This window comes from Argopecten irradians, chromosome 1, assembly GCF_041381155.1.
Source record: "Argopecten irradians isolate NY chromosome 1, Ai_NY, whole genome shotgun sequence".
In the NCBI taxonomy this organism is placed as follows: domain Eukaryota; kingdom Metazoa; phylum Mollusca; class Bivalvia; order Pectinida; family Pectinidae; genus Argopecten; species Argopecten irradians.
The window spans coordinates 33,147,312-33,170,068 of NC_091134.1; the positions used below are offsets into that span (position 1 = coordinate 33,147,312).

The 22,757-nt window shown below is 32.4% G+C and overlaps 1 protein-coding gene across 1 annotated transcript; it reads left to right on the forward strand.

The window, feature by feature from the left end:
• The first annotated feature begins 10 nt into the window (after positions 1-10).
• Positions 11-22,757, forward strand: LOC138324847 (MORC family CW-type zinc finger protein 3-like). The gene is made up of 17 exons (XM_069270032.1): positions 11-166; positions 266-338; positions 3,684-3,816; positions 4,218-4,441; positions 5,051-5,201; positions 5,706-5,844; positions 6,412-6,540; positions 7,004-7,126; positions 7,649-7,746; positions 8,174-8,245; positions 8,750-8,914; positions 10,956-11,039; positions 12,075-12,108; positions 13,020-13,121; positions 13,614-13,790; positions 15,089-15,141; positions 15,647-22,757. Exons 1-17 carry the CDS (start codon positions 128-130, stop codon positions 16,086-16,088), a joined length of 2,238 nt encoding a protein of 745 aa, XP_069126133.1. The 5' UTR covers positions 11-127; the 3' UTR covers positions 16,089-22,757.

Consider the following 22,757-nt stretch of genomic DNA (forward strand, 5'->3'; position numbering starts at 1 on the left):
TTCATATATCATATAAGTTCAGCTTGTGGATTTTGTCAGTTTCAAATTCGTTTATCACTTTCTTTAGTTTTCTTTCAAAACGTCACTTTCCAACATCCCATTTAGGTCACATATATACACAACAAAAATGGCCGCCCGTTATCCGTCGGGCATCCAAACGAGCAGAGTAAGTTTCGAAACATTGCGGGAATTATGAAAATTGTGAAATTGTTTTTCTAACTTGTTAATGTTAAGGAATCATTTTAATTGTTTTCATCAATTTCAGGTCAGTCCATCCTATCTCCATGGAAATTCAACCAGTCACACTTGGGCATTTAGTGCTGTTGCAGAACTAATCGGTACAGTAGGCCTATGACTGACCATCACTTTCCTAAAAATAGCACCATTATAATTTTGATAAGGTGCTAGATCTATATGCACAAACAAAATAGTTCCATTGTTATTTTGAAGTTGGCTTACTTGCAACTAACTTACTACTGCCTTAAAAGTAGTTACATTACTGCAAAAGAATTTTTAAAAAAAGAGGAAAACCCACGAAAGTGATCATGCATATGTTGTATGAATTTTTAGACTGAGAAAAGTCAGATTAGAATCTGGTATTGGCTTATGATTTTTTCTATCTCTGTAAAAGTAAAATATTGTCTAATACATACATTCTATATTTGTATACAAAGTGTGAGAAAAAAAATCTATAGAAAAAATTGTTTTCTCAGAATTCATAAAACAAAACTAAAAGAAAAAATAATCCGCCTACTTTCTAAGAAACATCCGAAATGAAAATATATATGAATTAATTTATCATTTTAAAGGAATAGTACAGAAGCCTGTTAGCAAGGGTCACATTGAAAAAAAAAATGTCGTTATAACGATGTCGTAGTAACAACATAGTATCTTGTTAAAATAACTTTGTTATGTTGTAATAATAACATATTATTGATATCTTGTATTAACAAATTAACTACATATGTCATTAGAACAACTTATGTTATGGTAATAACGACTTAGCTATATGTCGTTATAACGACTCAGTATCTTGTAATAACTTCTTACGTATGTCATTATAACGACATACCTATGTGGTTAGTCTCTCGTAATAACTACTTACCTATGTGGTTAGTCTCTCATAATAACTACTTACCTATGCAGTAATAACAACTTACCTATGTCGTTATAACAGCTTAGTATCCTGGGCTTGCACTAACTTTCCTGTTTGCTTAGCAAAAGTTATGAAAGTGATTTTTTCTCTTTAGCAAATAAAAATTTCAATCAACAAATTGTGCATTCACAGCATTTCATCATGAAATACATTAATTTACTAAGAAGCATTTAATAATGTATTTTATGCATCAATTGAAAAGTACACACAAACCATACTTCGTCGTGCATATTGTTACTTTACATCCTTCAACATTAAAATATATATGGTACAGTAACTGATTAATTTATCAACTATAACAGTGTTTTAGGCTTGCTATGAAAGTAATCCGATTGAAAAAAAGCAGATGTTTGAAGCTTGTGTCTGCGTGATAGAATATCAGATGTGTGATAAAAAACTTCAGCATTTTTTTTGCGAATTAGGATGAATTTATTTTAGCAATTAGCCAGATCGATTCCTTAATAACGAAAATGCGAATGGGAAGCGTAAGCCCAGGTATCTCATTATAACAACTTACCTATGTCTTTATAACGATTAAATATCTCCTTATAACGACATACCTATGTCGAAATAACAACTTACCTATGTCGTTATAACAACTTGGTATCTCATAATAAAGACTTACCTATGTTGTTATAACAAATTAGTATTTCGTAATAACGACTTATTATCTCGTTATTACGACATAGGTATAATACCTCTTAATAACAACTTAGCTGTAAGTATGATGTAATAGCGACTTAGTACATTTGTATATCATAATAATGACTTAGCTATATATGTTGTTCATGGTTCGTTCAGAAATTATAAAAAGAAAATCAAAGACTTTTTAAGGACTTTTCAAGGCCTTTTTTGTCATTTTCAAGGCCCCATTGAAATCAAATTTAGATTCAGTCAATACAAAAATAATTCAATGTTGCTTGTTACGAGCATTTCCATTGGCTTAAAAATTTACTTTATCAGCCCATAAAGGAAAAAATGGCGTCGCCGTTTGTAACGTCGCTTCTGATTGGCTGAGATGACGGCGTAATAATTTCATAGACAAAAGAGTCCCAAAATGAATTTTGAATGTTGAAGAGATTATCTTTAGTAAATTGAATTATAAGGATTAATTTGAATAGATTTTTTATGTTATGGAGATATAACACAAAAATCTGAGTGTACTCTCATCATAAACCGCTTCGCGGTTTATTTAGAGTACACTCAGATTTTTGTGTTATATCTCCATAACATAAAAAATCTATTCAAGTTAATCCTTAAATAATATGTTATGTTGGCTTCAACTTTTGGAATGATTGCTGAATTGATTATTAACCATCACTGATGATTATGAATGAAGAAACAGTTCATTAAATGAAGTTCTGGGATGTGTCTATATCAGAATGAGAGCACGGTCCAGAGTATGCAATTGAAAATATGGATTTCAGGTCGATTAACCCTGAATTTTGAATGTGGGATCAAATGTCATTTTAGAGCAAATGTATTTTTTAAGGACTTTTCAAGGCTGTTGGTGAATTTCAAGGACTTTTCAAGGCCAAACACTTAATTTAAGGACTTTCAAGGCCAACACATAAATTCAAGGACTTTCCAACGCCTTTAACCACCATGTTGTTATAACGACAAAGCTAAGTCATAATTATGACATCTTAAGTCGTTATAATGACATAGGTAAGTCATTATTATGACATATTAAAGCCTAATTAGACCCAACTTAGAATATGCAACCCAGGTATGGTCTCCACTGCTAAAAAAAGATCAGATTGCTCTTGAAAACGTCCAACGAAGAGCCACTAAAAGAGTTCACTCTATTGAAAATCTACCATACCATTCAAGACTTAAAAAGTTGGGACTTCCCACCTTAGAATACAGATGTAAAAGGAACGATGTGATCGAAGTCTATAAAATTCTGAACGGAATAGATAAACTAGATAAAGACAACTTATTTATAATGTCTTCAGCTAGTACTAGAGGTAATAGTTTAAAACTCTTTAAGAAACAGAGCAGGACTAAAGTCACACAAAGTATATTTAGTCGGCGAGTTAGTAGTTATAACGACATAGCTAAGTCATCATTACAACATACTAAGTCGTTTTAATAACATAGCTAATTGTCGTTAAGCAGTCACCCAAAACACACATTTCGCACTTCACACACTCTACACACTGCATATACATACGAAGTTGTTATTGCGATAAAGGTAAGTTGTTATTACGAAATACTAAGTCATTATAATGACATAGCTAAGTCGTTATGACAAGACACTATGTCATTATTAGGATATCCTAAGTCATTATAACAACATGATATTTTTTTCAATGTGATCCTTACAGTGTTCCGTAATATAGTAATTATATAAATGATATAATTTTACAAGTTAGCACTTGCAAACATTTCTGTCAATATAAATTTGATTTTAACCTACGTTAGTTTGGATTCAAGTCATAAGTAATTATGGTAGTAGTGTGTGATTTTTTTTATCACATACATATACACCATTATCTATAATCATTTCCTCTGATGATTTCAGACAATGCCTATGACCCTGATGTTAATGCGTCCGAGATCTGGATTGACCAGCGATTGATTGACAATAAAGTGTGTCTCACATTTGTAGACAATGGTAATGGAATGACACCAGATAAACTACACAAAATGTTGAGGTATGTGGCTTTATGACATGTTCTACACAAACATCTACTTACTTTATAATGTTAAAAATTAAATTAAATTAATTAAAAAAATATCAGTAAAGTTTCCAATTTAATGAAAATATGCTTGAATCATATTGGTTAAATTTTTGAATTTATTTATTGTATCACGCCTGATCTTCTCCTTTCAATTTCCTTATTAAAGTTAATTTTCAATTTTGTACTGGTAATAAGTAATTATATATGATAAATTGATAATAAGTAAAAATAATATTACATTTTAGGTTACATTGTGCATATAAGATTAAACGAAATGTAAAATGTTAAGAGATATATGTAAATATGTATTATCAATTTATTTGTAAAAAATATTGAATATTATTTTATAAAGTATGTAATATCTGCCTTTTCAGCTTCGGCTATTGTGAAAAAGATAAGTTTACATCTGGTAAACACCAGGCTGTGGGACAGTACGGCAATGGGTTTAAGTCTGGATCCATGCGATTGGGCAAAGACGCCATAGTGTTTACACGTCAAGTGAACACCATGAGTGTTGGGCTCCTGTCACAGACCTACCTACACAACATCAACGCACAGACTGTGCTGGTTCCAATCGTCACCTGGAATCTGCCTGATAGTATCCTAATAAATAAGACACTGTTTTATTGTTTCAAACTGTATATATATAAGGCCCTGTTTTCACAACTTTTAAGGCAGAACTTAAGTCATCTTCTTAAAATGCAAGTCAAATTGTTCTTGTCTAAGTTTGTTTTGAGAAATAGGGCCAGGTATATTATTACATGTTTATCATTTAATTTTGTATGCTATCTAGTTATTCATGTTATTTGTTATGAATATGGAACTGCATATTATCATATTATTTGTATGCTGCAAGTTAAAATACAAATATATATATGACATTGTTGACAACTTGTCAAGAATATGCTTTAAGCTCCATATAACAAGATCTTAAGTCGGTGTAACCATAGTTATTTGACTTTGATATTTTCAAGAATTACAAAAAAACAACCCAATTTTTTAGAAAAATAATATTGATTTATTTTAAATAAAAAAACAAGAGCGAACGAAAAAGAAACAAACAAAATAAAATGCTGTATTTAAGGATTTATCACAATGTTACAAAAATAAATTCATGTAATTGAAGAGAGCAAATCTATCCTATAGAAGCCATAGTAAACATCATCTTAAGCACTATTAAAATCTAATAAACCTTGACCAATCTAAGAGAAAAGAAGACCCACACCAGATATGGCCCACAACCTTCGAGCCATCTGCCAACATTCCATATTCAGGACAGAAAAAGATTTACTAGAGGAATTGGAGGTGATGGAAAAGTTAAGGACAGGAACTAAGATTATGGTTTATAATTTAAAAAGGTAAAGGACTAGTAGGCATAATGCTAATGCACATAACTTTTGCTAAGACAGATGTGGGATTTGATTCTTAAATCAAAGTTGAATAGATAAGAGGTCACTTGTTCAGCCACGTAGATTTTGTTGCCAATCTGATTAAATCAGTTTGTTGATTTAACGGTAGTACTGGATTGTAGAGTGTCCACGTCCGTGGTGATTGTGATCCAGAAAGATCTGGTTTTAATCAGATTGATTTATAGCTTGTTTGGCATTGTCATTTTAATATAAGTAACCCTTATCTTTGTTATTATAGCAGCATTAGAAGAATTCAGAAATTATAATTATGTTATATGAATCCTGTGTTTGTACTTCATGATAAAGCAATTCTTATGCATTTGTTAAATCTCCTGTGGACCGCAAAACTTATTGGTAGATAACTGCAGTCACTACACCCAACTAGATAGAGATCATAGTGTGTATATACATAACGATACATGTTTTTCTATTTCTAACTTCTTACCATTGTAGGAAAGAAAACAAGATGCTGGAACTAGATTTCAGCAGTGATCCATCTGATATACGAAATCCCGAAACACACATGATGGACTTCTCTACGATAAACAGGGCAACCACCGATCACATACCTGCCTACATGGTCTCCCTTAGGGTAGGTGCGAGGGAAGCACTTAGTTGCTTAATGTGATTTGCTATATAGTCACTGTAAATAATTAGACTAATTTATGTACCATGTGATACCTGGTAACATTTGTGTGGGACAATTGTTTCTATTGGTGATGAAATGGCATTAAAAGCTCGCATGGTTATGTTCCATCACCACTGGAGATACTAGTCCTGCATAAATGTTATCAGGTATCACGTGGTACATGAACTAGTCCAATTGATGACCAAGAGTACCTATAGTTGAACAAGAGGTTCAGAGGACCTGTGTCGCTCACCTGGATAATTTTGTTGGTTATTTTTTGCAGTAATTAAAAACACGATAATAATCGCTATTGTTTGGTTACAATCCAAGATGTGGAGATAACTGTTTGTTTTTAATTTCAAAAAAACATATTTTGTTTAAAAATGTATATTTAGAAAATGAAGTTAGTCTTCCATTTTATGTCGTTTTCTCTCATCCATATGAACTATCCTTCAGAACATTTTTTGATTGATAAAGTCTCTATTTAGTCATAGATGCCAAATTTATGCTTATTCAATTTGGGTATTGCAGGAATATTGCAGTATATTGTACTTGAAGCCCAGGATGAAAATCGTGCTGAGAGGAAAGAAAGTGAAGACTAAACTAATCCACAAATCACTGTCCCAAACAGAGACTGATGTCTACAAACCAACATGGGCAGTATCCTTCTTATCAAACACCAATCTCAAACATGTCTTTTATATCAATATGAGAAGTATACTTAGTAGGATTAGTATTGGATATGACACAATACTTGATACTCTACTGATTACATAATTAATAGTATTTAAGATTTAGTTGAAACAAAAACAGCTTTTTAAAACATATGTTGTACAAAATCCAATATATTACCAGATCAGACCCTGTAGGATGTGTCTATAAAATATAAGATGTGTCAAATGCTTATATTCAACCTTGAAAATAAAAGTAAAAAATATATTAACATGTCATAAGAAAAAACTGAAGAAAATGTGAAATGACCAGTTTAGTTTAATTTAGGATTACATTTCACCAAGTATCACTATAAGCTGTCTTGTTCAACTCAAGATAATTTTTGCTATCAAAGAAATATTTTGTTTTCGGTATAATATTTTACGCCATCAGTTTCCTTAACCTTGTTTAGCCCAAACCTATACCCATCAAATTTGGGTTTGCTCCACGAAAGAATTACAAAGATTACGGTGTTATGTTGTATCACAAAAACAGACTGATAAGAGCCTATGAGAAACTCGGATATCAGAAACAGGTAAATATGGATTGTGTAGTGTTTTAAAAACTCTATAAAGAGCTCATTGATTTTGAGAACTCATTTAATTTCTATAATTCACTTTAAAATAAGAACAGAAAACAGTGGAGAGGTGAATGGATTGTCTGACTTCTGACTTATTATAAACCCTGACATGTAAATTTAATGAGAAAAGTTTGATTTCATAAAGAAAATTTGATTTAGATGTTCAATACATGTTGTAACTGTAGATTTAGTTGAAAGAATTTGCACAAGGTTTCAGAAAATGATTTTAATGGACTTTCAGGGGAAGAAAATGGATCTCTTTAATTTAATAGGATTAAAAATTCTTTGAGTGGTGTAAATGCAGAACCTATTTGAATCATCTTCGGTGTCTAAAAATGGGTTATAAAACCAGAAGTTGACCGGATCAATAGCAAATTGAATTAAAAGTGTGTATAACTATTAGACTTGGAACATTAGGACAATGAATATACACATATTTATCAAAGATTGTAACCATGAGTTTTGCCTTGTCTATAGCCCAATGAACTTGGTATTGGTGTGGTTGGTGTGGTCGAGGCCTACTTTTTGACCCCAACTCACAATAAACAGGACTTCAACAAAGATGAAAAGTACAAGTAAGTCAAATATATTGACATATGATCACAACTTTACCATTAGAAAGTGATATTAAGATTTTTTTTAACTCGTAGATAATGACATATTGTGTTCGGTTTGCAGAATTTATTGATAACATTGTTATCTATTTGGAATGTATATAGCAGATCTCAGACCTATTATATAGTAGTAGATTATGCCCATCATTATTGACAATATTTTTTTTAAAATTGGTCTTGAAAAGTGTGTTCAAAATTCATATTTCATTGGTTTAATTTTGAAGTAAAGAAAAAGCAGTATTTCCATATTAGTAAAGAAATGAGATTCCTTCTCATAGTAATGCATATTTATATGAAGTTGAAAGTTAGCACCTAAATATAGTTACTGCATTTTTAAGAATTGATAGGTTTGGGAGACATGTATTAATTACAGGTCCATTGATTTCAGTGCACTGATCAGCAGCGTTTCCCTCAAGTTGAATGACTACTGGAATGAGAAAAGAGGCACTGGTGCAGCATTGTAAGAATGATCTGTCATTATTACACGTACTTTGTTGTCTTAAAATGGGAGATTCATAATGAATAGCACAGGCTTCTCAATTATTTTCCTGTAAAACATGTTTGTGATGACTTAAGACAGTGAACAGATGTATGATTTAACTGGGCTCCAGAGAACAAAAGCCAGCATAACAAAAAGTTCAGTAAATAAAGGTTCACAATTATAATGCTTGTGAAATTATGAAATTGTACAGGTAAATTTTATGGAACAAAGATTGAAGTATAGGCCAGAGTGTCCAACTTTAATATGGAAATATAACTCTTGTTGGTCAGCCATAACTCTTTTTTGTCAGTAGTGACTCATCTTTATCAACATTAACTATTCTTGGTCACACTGACTTATCTTAAGCATGACCATGATATGTAGTCATTGTCAAACAAACTGGAAATTATAATATACAAGAGGACACAAAACTGTATTACTCATGGTTATCAATGGGAACATATCAACATTTGATGATTTCAGGGGAACCCCTGGCCAGCCAGCACAAGCAGTGGCCAATGTAAATCCAGATTGGACCTGGGCGCAGTGTGATAACTGTCTACAGTGGAGACGTCTGCCCATACAATTCAGGTCCGAGGATCTCCCTGACAAGTGGTACTGTCACATGAATCCAGACGCACAGTTCAAGTATGTATCGAGGATTATTGTGTAAAAGCTAACTCTCAGACATAACCTGTTATAGTTTTGATAATATCATCATACCAGTACTAAGGAAATCATAATTGATCATTTGCCTTGATTAATATGATATGAAACTTATGATTTACTGTATGAAAAGTAATTGTAGGCCTACTTAATAAAATATAGAACCAGGTTTTTAAATATCAAAGTGAACTAATGAAGCATATGAAATTAGGTACAGTGGACCCGCGATAATCGGACGCCAATAGTCCGGAAAACTCACAATCTGTACAGAAATGTCAGGGAACAGATTTCCGTAACATTATTTATACTCACTAGACTGGAAATTCGGATTCCGAAACCGGAACTCCATTTTGGGAACGGAATGTAATTTTCGTTCATAAATTCACGCTATAGTCACGGATAATTTGTTGTCACCACGTGCCGAGAAAATCCAAGGCCAACTACAGCTAGATCAAACTTCAGTGTTGTAATTGAGATACGCAATGTATTTTTAGCCACACACTTTTAAACATGTAGTTTGAGTTTGGGGTACGGGTACATATGCTGTCGATTACTTACTGGTTTTGCATGCAGAATATATCGCTCTGAGTTTCGGAAACATTAAAGTTGTATTTCTTGTAATTTTCGCTGTAACGATATGTCGTTTTAACATTTGATATTTGAATATGGACATGTAACTTGATGATTTAGCTCCCCAAAAACATATGTCAGTCTATAAAAGAGCCGAAATCTAGGGATCATATATTCCTGATTGTGAATAAAACGCCTTCAATCTCCGCCATATTCAGTACCTTCGGGTTTTGTCGTATCACGTGACTGACGTCCACACGTCCTGCACGTGGTGATCCAGGTAACTAGCGTAAGCGCACATGTGTTTGTTTACGTTTTACTTCTGGCTAATATGAGCAAATCGTGCTGGTTTATGTCCACAGTGCGAGTATTTGAAACATCTAATTCACACATTGCCGTAATTCAATATTGTGTGTATAAAAAATTGTAATGTGCGAGCATTAGTTTCTTTGTAGATCCAGTCTGCTATGGTCGACCACGTGTTTTGTTTACGAAAAATTGTTGACTCTTGGTTTCACAACTCTTGTGTAACTTCGAGATTGTTGCGACGATGTTCGGAAGAGTTTGGCATCTTTCGAGCCTATTTTTTACGTGTACACGTTAAAAAGATTTTTTCAATTTTATAATTAAAATACTTCCAGTGCTGCAACTTGATAAAAAGTGGTAAAATTAGAAAGTTTAAACCTCGGACAGACGGAGAAAAATGTGTATAGCACCTATACAGTTTTTACTATGACAAAAAGAGCGAAAGTGATAGACCATACAACTTTAATGTGAGATAATACATACAAAATTAATAAGTATTTTAAATGTATGTGAATCTATTCGAATTTATCGTCTATGGTATAAGATATAAAGGCTATAGCACATATGTGACATTGTCCACGAAGTTAGACGTGAACGTGCGCAGGGTTATTACACACATCTGTAAGTCAAAAAGCAAAGACTTGTGGAAATGGTTAATAAAAACACACAATATACAAAATAACAATTATATTAGTTCTTAAAATGTTCACAAATATTTGTTATCATAGTTTTTTATGCCAAGAACGTAGATGATATTAATCCTTGGTTAGGCATTTTGAAACATAATTTTCGTACGACAGATCAAGAGTGGGATAGGTGGCTATATGGATACATAGTACACAATTAATGATGGCTTTCGATTTTGTATTTTTAAACAGAAATACATTGTACATTTATTTATGTAATTGTTAATTAACTAAGAACATGGAATTCAATTCGGCAGTCCAGAAAACTCATAATCCGGATGGTTTAGGCTGGGAACGAAAGTGTCCTGATTATCGAGGGTCCACTGTACATAATCTGTAAAGCTTACAACTTTAAAATGAGTTTCATGAAGTCTTGCCTGAAATCAACATTTGTTTATGATGATTCTTTTCCATAGCTCGAAATGGTTACATTATTTTATAAGAGAATTTATTAATTTCAGTCGCTGCGACATACAAGAAGAACCTGAAGATGAGGACGAAGCTCTTCATGGACCAACATACAAAAAGACCTTCAAAAAAATCCAGTAAGTATCCATATCATTTTATATAATCTGTGGTTGTGCACTTAGCCCAAATTCCCTGACAACTTTAACAAATATAGAAGGCATTCTTGGTAGGTAAAATTAGCAATTTTTTTCCGCCCTACTTTTTAGGTTGACATTTACACAATTTTTTTCATTTATATTGACATAAAATGTAAATCTTTAAAATGTTTACTTATTGATGACAGTATTAAAAATTCCATCCCCATTTTTTGCAGCCATTCTTCCAAACCAACATGATAACAAAACATACTGAACGATTACATTTAGAAAGGAATGGTGAAAACATGGCCTATATCAAGATGATAGCATATTAGTGTAAAACTGGGGGACAAAGAAGGCAGACAGTATTATTAAAGTGAATAGTCGGGCAAAGAAAACCAGTTTAAATGCGTTCATTGGCCTTCCAAAAGTTCTCGCATATTAATACGACGGCCAAGTTCTGCTTAGTTTCCCAGTTCTGACCATAAAGTAAAGAAAAGTTGAAAGCATTGAAAGCGAGGCTGCGTGGAAATGTAACCACGGACATAGTGAGTCGGCAGGACGTTTTAGGATTCCTATACTTTAAATTAATTTCTTCGTACACAGACAGAATTTGACGAGAGATTTTATTTTTTCCATTTCATAAGAAATTATACTGGATACATTCACGCCATTTTTACCGACTTTAGCCATCCTTGCCCGACTGTTCACTTTAACCATCATTTGTGAATAAAATATTAATAGTGGCCATTAAATTATCATTTAAGTTATGTGTGATATGTATTGATTAGAAAAGAATAAATTATTATACAATTACTGATGTAGGGATTATGTTGCAAAAAAACCCTCATATTTAGTATGGGCAAAATTTTGGTGCTTTATATATATTGCTAGTGTTTATGGGCATGCCTTGGAATAATGTTGGTTTGTAATTTTTAAAGTAGAGTTTTTCACAAGAAGTTTAATTTTATGTTTTAAAGATTTGATTTAGTGAAAGTTTATGAAAAGGAATAAAATTAATGCTGATTATTTCAGGAATGAGAAGAAAATGCGTCTCAAAATGATGGAGGTAAGTGATGGTTATAATTCTGTTTGAATAATTTTTAATATTGAATAACTTCAAACTTTGAATAACTTAAAAGCAAAATTGTTCTGTTTGTAAAAATTAAAAGTATGTCTTTCTTTAGGCAAATTCCTACTGTTATGCAACAACAAAAAAAGAATCTCCAACCAGGGCAAATCTCTTTTGTACTTTATATGACAATAGCTAGAATTTTATTCTCAATTTGTTGTAATTTACAATTGTAGTAATTTTTAGGTCACCTGAGACAAAGTGTCAAGTGACCTATTCTAATCACCTTTTGTCCGTCATCGTGCGTCATATGTACATTTTTGACTTCTTCTCCAAAACTGAAGCAATTTCAATGAAATTTTTCACAAACCTTCTAAGGCATTAGGCTAACCAAAATTACGAATTATATGGTCCCCATCCCCCAGGGGGCTGTGGGAGGGGCCAAAAGGGGTAAAATTGACTAAATTTAAAAACTCTTCTTCTCCACTCACAGATGTGGTAGAATCAAATATTCTTCATAGATAGAAAGGTCTTAGGTCCTTTACAAAAACTGTAAATTATATGACCCTGGGGTCTCATGTTTCCTTCTGATGAGGGGGGTCAAGTTTACTATGGTTTATATAGGAAAAACACATTTATGAGTATTATTTGCTCAATTTTTATAGGAAATGAGTCAAACTTGGTTAGAATTATTAGTCTGAGATAGCATTTTAACATCACACCCATATTGGTCCTGGCCCAAAAGGGATAAAAATGGCTAAAATGCCTGATGGGCCAATATATATTGTTTATATGTCTTTGTTTCATTCTTTATCCAAACTCAGGTGACCATTAAGGCCCATGGGCCTCTTGTATTCTTCATTTAGCCAAAATCTGATTGTAAAATTATCATTGAATTCTCCATTTAGGCAAATCAGCAGCGAGCAAGGGAGATGGCATTACAAGCCAGAGAGCAAGCTCTCCGACAGCAAGAGGCCAACCAGATAAAAGGCTCTCCACAAAGCCAAAAGGTAGGAGTAAATGACAGGGCAAACTAGTGTCATAACATTGAATTAAAACTCCCTAGTCCTGAAATAAATTAGTCTAATGTGCTGATGTTTTATTTATACAAAGGTGCTTGCTAAAGCATGTTTAACTGTATTATAAACCTGCTTCATAAAAGTCTGAAAGACTCCTATTGCTGTCTACTTAAACACCATACATCATATACAAAACACTTTCCATCACCTTTACTGTTGATGAAATGTTGAAGAAAAAATATCAACTAAATCAAATGCTGAAACATATTTGACACATTTTTTGTCAGTTTAAGGTAAAGAATACGTTTGTACATGATTTTTGAAATTAAGTGATATTAAACAAACATTGAAGAAAGTTTGCTCATCACATACCGATATTTATCAAAATTGTAATTTGTAAAAAATGTTATAGTTGAGTTTCCTTAATTGAAAATCGGGAAAATTGATTAATTGAATAATGATTTGCTGTTTTTACCAAAACAGGTATCCAGCTCACAAGAGAAAAAGACAGAAAATGCACAAATGAATAAAATGATGGTGGAATTAGAAAAGTTCAAAAAGCAAGCTGAGCGCCAACAGAAAATAATTGAGCAGTTGCAGTCAAAAAGGAAGAAAGTTGATGAAAACCTTGAAAGAATAGTTGGTGGATTAGATACAGATGTAAGTACATGTATAAGATAAATTAAATAGCAACAGAAAATTAGCCTATTGAACAGAGTACTGTAATTGAGTAGAGAGAGAGAGCAATTTATATCCCTCACTTTAACTTCAGATCTTTGTAAGGCCTGATCAGGGAATGGAAAGGTTGTATTCAAATTATTCAGAATATGATAAACTGTAAACCAATTTAATATTGAAATACATTTGTAATTTAATTTCCTGGTTTTTAATAAAACGCGACGACTAGCGTTTGTATTAATGCTATCCGGTTTACTATTAATGCATGTGTAGGACTGAGTAGGACTTGCCCTACAATGACATCTAGTGGTGACCTCTTGAACCATTTCATTGATAAACTTCCATTCATAAATTCATTGAATAATATTCCTTTGGACCAATCAGTAGTCATGAGAAGGCTGCCTTTTGATTGGTAGAATACACAGAGTGTGTATAGAATACACAGAGTGTTATATAATACACAGCCCATCTAGGTCAACTGTTGCCTGCTGGTGACTCCTCTGTCCAACTTACATAATCTCTGTTACTGATATTCAAATTGGACTTACTATCTAAGGCTTATAGACATAAGATTTTTAAAGTAAACTAATCACATGCCCTTTTTGTGTACTTTGAAATAATGTTTTTAAATGAATGTTAAGCACAGATCTGAGGTAAAGGCAAATAACTTATAAGGTTGCCCTCATATGTGCATGGTTTTACCAAAATAAGTGTATGTGCAACATAAGAAACAAGAGTATATTAAGGATAAAAACTCATTTTAATGAAGACTTGTTTTCTTTGTAATTTTCATGTAGGAACTTTAATTAAGAAAAATGTCAAACAAGACATATTTATTTTCTGTGATCAGTTGAATGGTCTTGAAATAATTGATATTAAAGTCTTTATAATATGGTTTATATATTTTGATTTTGGAAATTCATTTGATTTCGTTCTATTTTACTGTTTCTGCTGCGTTGTATTTGCAGTACTTTGAGTACTTTGATTTCACTAACTGTGATTTAAAATGTTACACTACAATTGATTAATATGTGGATTCTTTCACCCACCAATTACTCAAAGTTAAGTTTAAAATACATATAATGAAAATAATCGCTTGGAAACAGAAAATATGATTGTTTTGTTTGTTTACTTCTTTCCTGTTTGTATTGGTATTAAATTAATCATTATTCAGATGTACAATATTGATTCAAAGCACATCTACAAATGTTTACATAAATTTTGAACACATTTTGTGAATAATCTAATTTTAATACCATATATCAATTTTCATTTGACAGAAACTTTTGGGAAATATTGCTGGAAGTAGTCCGAAGACAGTTTCATCAACAAGGTAGGAAGATACTGATGAATTTGTTTTATAGTCAGTATTCATATCAAGGGTTGTGTTATGGTCAATCGTTAAAGATGTCTGACAATCTAATGCTAGGCCTCCAATTCTGTATCACATGCTTGAGACCTAGCTACCATACCTGGGGTAATTGTTGAAAAACATTTGTGATTAGGTGCATCCTCCCAAACTAATAAGACATACAAATGTATGACTCAACCAGAAGTAACATGTCTTAGAGATGTGTGACCAAAATTTTACCTTGTCTGATAAGTGGAAATTGGTGAAGATTCATCCTTTTAACTTTGCCAAAATGCAATACATTCTGTACAGTAAAGTGCATAATGTTGATTCTAATTCAGTTTCCAATAGAAAGAAATTGACACTAAACCTAAAATCTTAAAAAATCAAACAACTCTTCTTATAACATATCAGAACTAAGCTGTTCACTGCTTTTCATCCCTCATTCTTAGACTGTTCTATACTCCTCATTTTTCTTTGGTTTCAGTTCCAAGGACAATGAGGCGATCTGTATAAAGACGGAGGATGGAGATGTTGTGGCTGTGATTCCATGTAACGAGCCTAGCTCTTCAAGTGACAAAGACATTGTTGATTTAACGCTCGACGACGAAGACTTTGAACCATCCACTCCAAAAAAAGCAAAAATTTCCTCCACAAACGAAGAACTTAAACCAGACATTAGCAAAATCAAAATAGAGAAGGACATCAGTAGTAATAAACGTCACATTGGAATACAGACTACAGAGCGTGCACGAGGATGTACAAAGGATTGTGCCAAGAAAGTAGAGGAAGGTAAAAAACACTTATCAGAGCTTCAGAGGAAAGTGTATAAGCTTTTGAAAATCATAGTCCCGGACGAGGATATAGGAACGGCGGATGGTGTAGAGGATATAGTGACAGAAATGATCAAACACAACCAGCCATCGTAGTGCTATCAAAAGTCCCAGTAGTGCTCCTTATAACCCCAAATACCTAGACAAGCCGTTGTTGTTAACATCAACTTTACTCGCTTTTCCATTCATTATAAAATCTTTAGGGCTTCTTGTCTAGGTGTTTAGGGTTGACAAAGACTAGCATTGTACATACAAACCAGTTTATGTGTGTTTTCGATGATACTTGTTAGTTTTCTATGTTATGTTGTGTTAGTGTATTTCTATTGTTTTTATTTGATCACTGTACCTCCCAAAGATGGTACAAATTGTCAAGGAATGCTATTTTTTATGGTATGTTTTTGTTCTAACTTGTACATAAAACTTCTTTTATTAAGTTAATTCCCAATGTGAGATAAAGTTTATGATCGATCTATATTAATGATCCTAAGATATTGGAATTTTTTTTTACTTTAAACTATAAAAAATTGTAGTAATACTCAAAATTGTAAGTTGACCTTGAGCTTAACTTGGCGTCTGTCATCCCTCTACAATTGACTTCTTCATGAGAATTTTAGTATAATTGGTGTTATACATATAGGTTGGTGATCAGAAACTGAACAAGCTCTTGACCTTTTGTCTGGAAGGTTTTTAGAGCAAGCAAAAATTGTTCAATTAGGCTATATTAAACTTTTTCAGGAAATTACTCGAAAAAGCAGTACCGGGTAGATAGTCTTCATTTGTGTCTTAGGGCATGAGGGGCATGCTAAAGGGGTCATTTTGGCAATATTGTTATAAACAACTTCATCTCTGAAACAAAATTGTCTCCTTTGTGTCTTTTCTGACGGAAAAAAAACCATGTATAGGTTATACACTGAAGCTGAGTCAAAGAGCTTTGTGGCAAAATGGGTGTATTTTGACTAAATTCATAGCATAGAAATTCACTTGATTTTTCTTAAATCTTGCTTTGAAAGAAAAAGATTAATTCCTTTTTAAGACAGGTTCTAAACTAGGAAAGTGTTTTTGACTGAATAAGAACTGAATTCACCAGGTGAACCATTCAGGCCCTCTGAACCTTTTGTCAAATCTCTGAAATATATAGAATGTACAGAAATGCAATATATGATGTCCCTTAACATTTAGTTTTGTTATTATGGTGACTTCTTTATACAATGGAACCTGGTTATATATATGTTGAAGTTCTTTGGGAATGGAAAATCTCTTCAAATTATCCAAATTTCAATACAACCAAGGAGAAAGACAATACATATGTGTAATCAGAGATTTTCATTAATTTCAAATTAATCAGTATTTCAATATAACTGATTTCGAAGTAAGTGGGTTCCACTGTGTATGTAGTCAATCACATCAAAGATAATTTAAAGGTGATCAACAGCTGTGTTGTGTGTATTTTGTTGATAAGTGATATGTATTACATGATGTAGTTATTTAAATAGTCTTCCCATTATTAATCTGCATTATATAAAAAAAAAACATTTATTTCACTTTGCAATACATTTTCATTAGTTTGTTACTATTTGTGATGTATTTATCAACAAGTTTACTTTAGTTAATCTATGACTGAATATTTATTCCCCTTCAAAAATTATCCATCGGCTTCCGTCAAAAATAGTGATCTTTCAAATCATTCCTTCTGCTGTTCAATGAAAGGATCAGGACCTTATAGAACCTTATCAGACTAATAGAGGGTTTCATTATTATTGTTTACTAGTTATACGACTGAGGCGACTATACTTAACTGAAACAACCTGATGGGGAGTAAATAATCACCCCAAACTTCAGGGATTCAACCTGTGATGCCATATACATGTAACATGAACTTGTGAATCTTTTACATGTGAATCACAAAATAATAATGTGTCTTAAATGATAAAAAGCATATGCATGTTTACTGTAGCAGATCGATGTACTATGAGTACAGAAAGATTTAAAATATGACTGACATTTACATTTTACTTCATTAATAAGCGCCGTTTCTGTTACAATTAATTAAGTGCCCTACGGCAAGTATGGTATGTATTGTGTTCTGGTATAAATCCTGTTGGAATTTGAAGTCTTTGTGACAGCTTGTCTAAAAGCCATGTCTATCTCCTATAGGTTCTTGTTCTTCATCTCCTAAACAAATGACTACATTTTTGTAGCATTGATATATATGAGCACTATACAGGGCTCTGGTGGCGGAAGCATTTTGACTTGATTGTAAAGATCGATAGAAACAACAATATTTAGAGTCAAGGATTTACTTCAGACTTGATAGAATTTATCTAGTCATTTGTGTGATATATTAGAAATAAATCCTTTTCTGTTATACCAAAAACTTTAAATGATTACAACCATACTACCAGTGAGTTCAATTCCTAGTTTTGATTTTCCAGTATTAATTTAAATGCCCCCACTTCATCATTAAATCACCATTGTAACATTAAACATAGTTTTTAGTGCGAGTGTACTCGCTCTATTTTTTTCATTGTTGGATGTAGAGTCTGCGTACATACGCTATATGCGCAGATTCCAACTGCGCACGCGATACTGGAAGTCGGTGTCTCATACCATTTAATAGATTTCGCTGTGATTTTAGTGAATTCAACCATTCAAAAACATATACTAAGACATACTTGTCAGCAATAATCTATTCTACTATAAATTAAGAACAGTGACATTACACAGTGCTAAACGCATTTGCTTTGTGTAAACTTCAATCAGCGTATCATACAAACTCTTACATCGCTCACGATATTCTAAGCATCTGATCGACTTCAGAAACTTCGGGAACAATACAATGCAAATCAGGTTTGAAACGGATAACTTTTAGTACAGGCCACACATTTAATTTATTTTATATCATCCTTGGTCCTAGGTGTACGTTCCACTATCGCTTACTAAATCCTGTGACCACAGGCTGCATTTGCTGCAGTTTTAAGAAATATTTCTAAAATCACACATCCTTGAGTAAGAGAAACAAAAAAAGACAAGTATAAAATATCAGTCTGGTTGTCTGAGCTCTAGATCTAATGTACCCCAGAAGGCGTTCAAGAGTGGCACAGGTGAGTCACCACATGCACAGAGACTGGACAGTGTTCTAGCGGATGACTATTTTGAACAGCGAAACAAGTTTTTTCATTTCAAAGTATTTTATTAAATTATTGGATTTAATAGGGATTGGGCAGCAGGCTATGCCTATATAAGCCCTCTCCCTGAAACAAGTCTATCGTATCAATATCTATATAATAATAAACACACATCTATGTAACAAAGAACACACTTAACAAAGTTCGAATGTATTTCACATTTAAAGTTCTGATGAAGTAAAGGAAAGTATTTATTACAATACACCAAGGGCGTAAACCATCTCCTTGCAATAGTCCCAAGGATAATGAGCCAAAGTGCTAAGTACATGGGGACACCTGTTGCTGAGGATGATTTCATACTGGAAATTAAGGTTAGGAAGTAGTAAGCGAGCACTTAATGTCTAACAGACATATTTCTAGTTGTAACATGAAATAAATTTTGTGATGTACGATATTCAATTAAATCCTCACAAATAACACTAACACAGATTGTAATTGTTTTCTTATTATTTGAAGTGATATGTTATTAGTCAACGTGTCTTTTTGTTGATTTTATACTATATTTTTTTATTTAATTTAGTGTGTATACATTGTATATCATGATGTTTGTCACCAAAGTAACATTTCATATCCTTTTTCCGGTTTGCAAATACATGTACCATATAACCGGTTATTTTCACGGACCAAAATTTTCACGATTTGATCTGAAAACGAAAAAATCTTATGTTAGCGATTTTAAATTTTCACGATATGTATTAAGGGTAGATACCATTCAACTATTATCCAATATTTCGCAGATCAAATTTTCACAAAATATCATCACAGGGAAAATAACCTGCTATACAATATGATATACTTTGTAATAGAATCTTTGAAAATCCCTTTTCATAAAAGGATCACGAGTTAATAATTGCATTTTCTTGCCTTGATTTATGAATGTTTTGGGGTTTAATATGTGAATAGAATATTTTAATGTTTTTATCTCAATCACTATGCTGAACTACAGTATATATATAATAATTATCATCTAGTAGGCAAGTGAACGTTTTGTCATGGTAACTATATCATAGCTCATTCGTTTATCTGTAAAGATGGCCCAGCAATAATTGTGGCATGTTATATAATTAAACACCTTAGGTTAGATGGTCAACATTAACCCACCTTCAGCCATGCTCACTTTTTGAGTAATTCAAATGTACCAGGTACATGTAGTTGTATTTGAATCTTTTGAGACACTTTCATTTGCAGAGAAACTGTTCATTTGTTTTTTTCTCTCTCAAAATGATCATCTTATCCACATTATAGATCTACAGTGGTATAAGAAACTGCTATGGTAATCCAACCCATTACAACTAAATCTCTTGTCAAAGTTGATCACGATCCATACTTGCACAGACCCCATGTCGCATTGAACTTCTTCATACAGGATCCCGGTAACGTAACAAGCCCATCTCTTATTGCAATAATAAAGTGCTTCCTGTAAAAAACACATCATATATGCTTTCTTGTTGGTTTAGGTCAAGGTCATTGGGTAATGTTTAGGTACTCTGGTACTTGAGGTTGATCTTTCAGTCTGAATCTTCGATATTTTATTTTAATATTTCAGTTTACACAGGTTGTATTGATGAGAACATTCACACAGCAGGGTCCTTTCTAACTTATTGTAATACTCTGTTTAAAGATGCTCCACCGCCGACAAAAAGTATTTTTTCACTATCAAAAACAGGAGGAGACGATTTAGTATTTTTCTTCAGTTACAAAAATTACTTACTTTACACCATTACCACCATTGAAAAGTTTGAGCTTTTAATTGTATGTCAAGTTAAAAATATGAAAAATAATTAATTGCATCCCGAAAAAATTCCGACGCACTATATCCTATATGAAATGAAGTACTGATTGCGCATGCACCAAAGGCAAAATGAAAATATATATATTATTTTTGTGTTAATTAGACATACATACACACGATTGAACACCAATTATTGTTCAAATGATGAATATCATTCATGCTCTGTCAGCGGTGGAGCATCTTTAAGAAAGTGATTCCATTTTGATTTGCTCTTTTTCTTTTGTTCATTCTGGAAATATCTGAAATCTATAAATATTGGACAAGGAAGTAATTCCAACCAATTTGACAAAACAAAATTGTCAAATTTTCGAGGCGATCTGCCCCTTTATCAAGACGATTGAGACTTGATGAGTGTAGTAGTTATTACCGATATTTATCATGAATAGATGTTCAGTCATATTAAGTTCTATTTGTATCATTGATTATAAGTCCAAGTTAGACATTTTTGAAAGGAAGCAATAAATTGTAAGAAACTATTTTGCTTATTAAGTAATGTATAATGTGTTACATGTATCATTATAATATTCATGCAAATCAACTACTACAGACAAGACAATCTTTTGTTTAGTGCTAATACATCAGTAGGTACAATGATATTTTGATTTTGTTACTTCAGGTTTTATATTCAATTACTGATCACCTACAGATAAGTGTAGATCTAGCTCTTATATATATGTGGTACCCAATATGGCGTTAACTTGTAAAGAAAGTCAATATGATGGTTTCGAAATATTAAAGTGACAGTTTGAATGCAATTAGTCCAGTGACGGTGACGTATATCATACAGTTCCATGAAGATATTGTGTCACTATCACTGTAAAGACTTCAACAACATCAGTTTCTCTATCTCAAAACACTAAATTAAATTTTGACAGTTGATATGTAGCTTACTGGTTAACTGTTCATTGTCATTGATGATTGATAGATGGCAGAAGTGTTGAGTATTAAATGCAAGAAATGTTCAGTAATTATTAAAATCCTTAAACGACCGACAACCCGTCCCTTTAAGTTTCAAATCAATCTTGTATCTTGATAACTCCTCTTAAAATTTAGGTTAAGTTTAGCAATCTAGTTCAGCATTTATATTTACTAAGTAAATCATAGTGTTTATAATAAAGTTTAGTTAAAACCAACCTCTAATTATGATACATTTTTGCAATGTATTTATGTAACGATATTAAAATATTAGACCAGGCAAAATCCACATGTACTCTATCAATCTTTATATTAATAAAAAAATATATTGTTTCAATACCTTTGTATGTAATTGCATGCACTTGTGCGTAAAGCACTGCAAATATTGATGAAGACCTGGCAATTGGTTTCAAGATCACAAAACGACGTTGGTTAAGTACAATTTACCGTCGATTAGTCCCACCATCCGGTGATTATGACGTCATCATTTGACGTGAGTTTCGTGACGTTATAATCACCGGAAGGTGGGACTAATTGACGGTAAATTGCACTTTACCTACATCGTTTTGGGATCTTGAAACCCCCGTATTAGTATATTCTAATGCACATGTTGCTTATTATTCGGTACAACATTTTCCAATGTTAACATACCGTATTATAAAGTTTCCGATATAATTTTAGATGTACATAATAATGTTTATGTACATATACAGTCCTGTGTATTATCTATATACAGTTTCAGATATCATTTTAAATGTATAGACTAATGTTTACATTATCTAGAGTACTTTATCAATGGAATACAGTTACACGTAATTTTATATTTTGTAAATTTGAAAGAAAGTTTCTAATAAATGATGAATATATATGTAA

What these genes read in the sequence shown, in the direction of transcription:
- LOC138324847 (XM_069270032.1), top strand. Translation starts at nt 128, where the DNA reads ATGGCCGCCCGTTATCCGTCGGGCATCCAAACGAGCAGA. An exon ending in ATGGTTTATAATTTAAAAAG is followed by an intron (nt 5,202 to 5,705) that starts GTAAAGGACTAG and finishes TTACCATTGTAG; the next exon opens with GAAAGAAAACAAGATGCTGG. An exon ending in AAGACAGTTTCATCAACAAG is followed by an intron (nt 15,142 to 15,646) that starts GTAGGAAGATAC and finishes CTTTGGTTTCAG; the next exon opens with TTCCAAGGACAATGAGGCGA.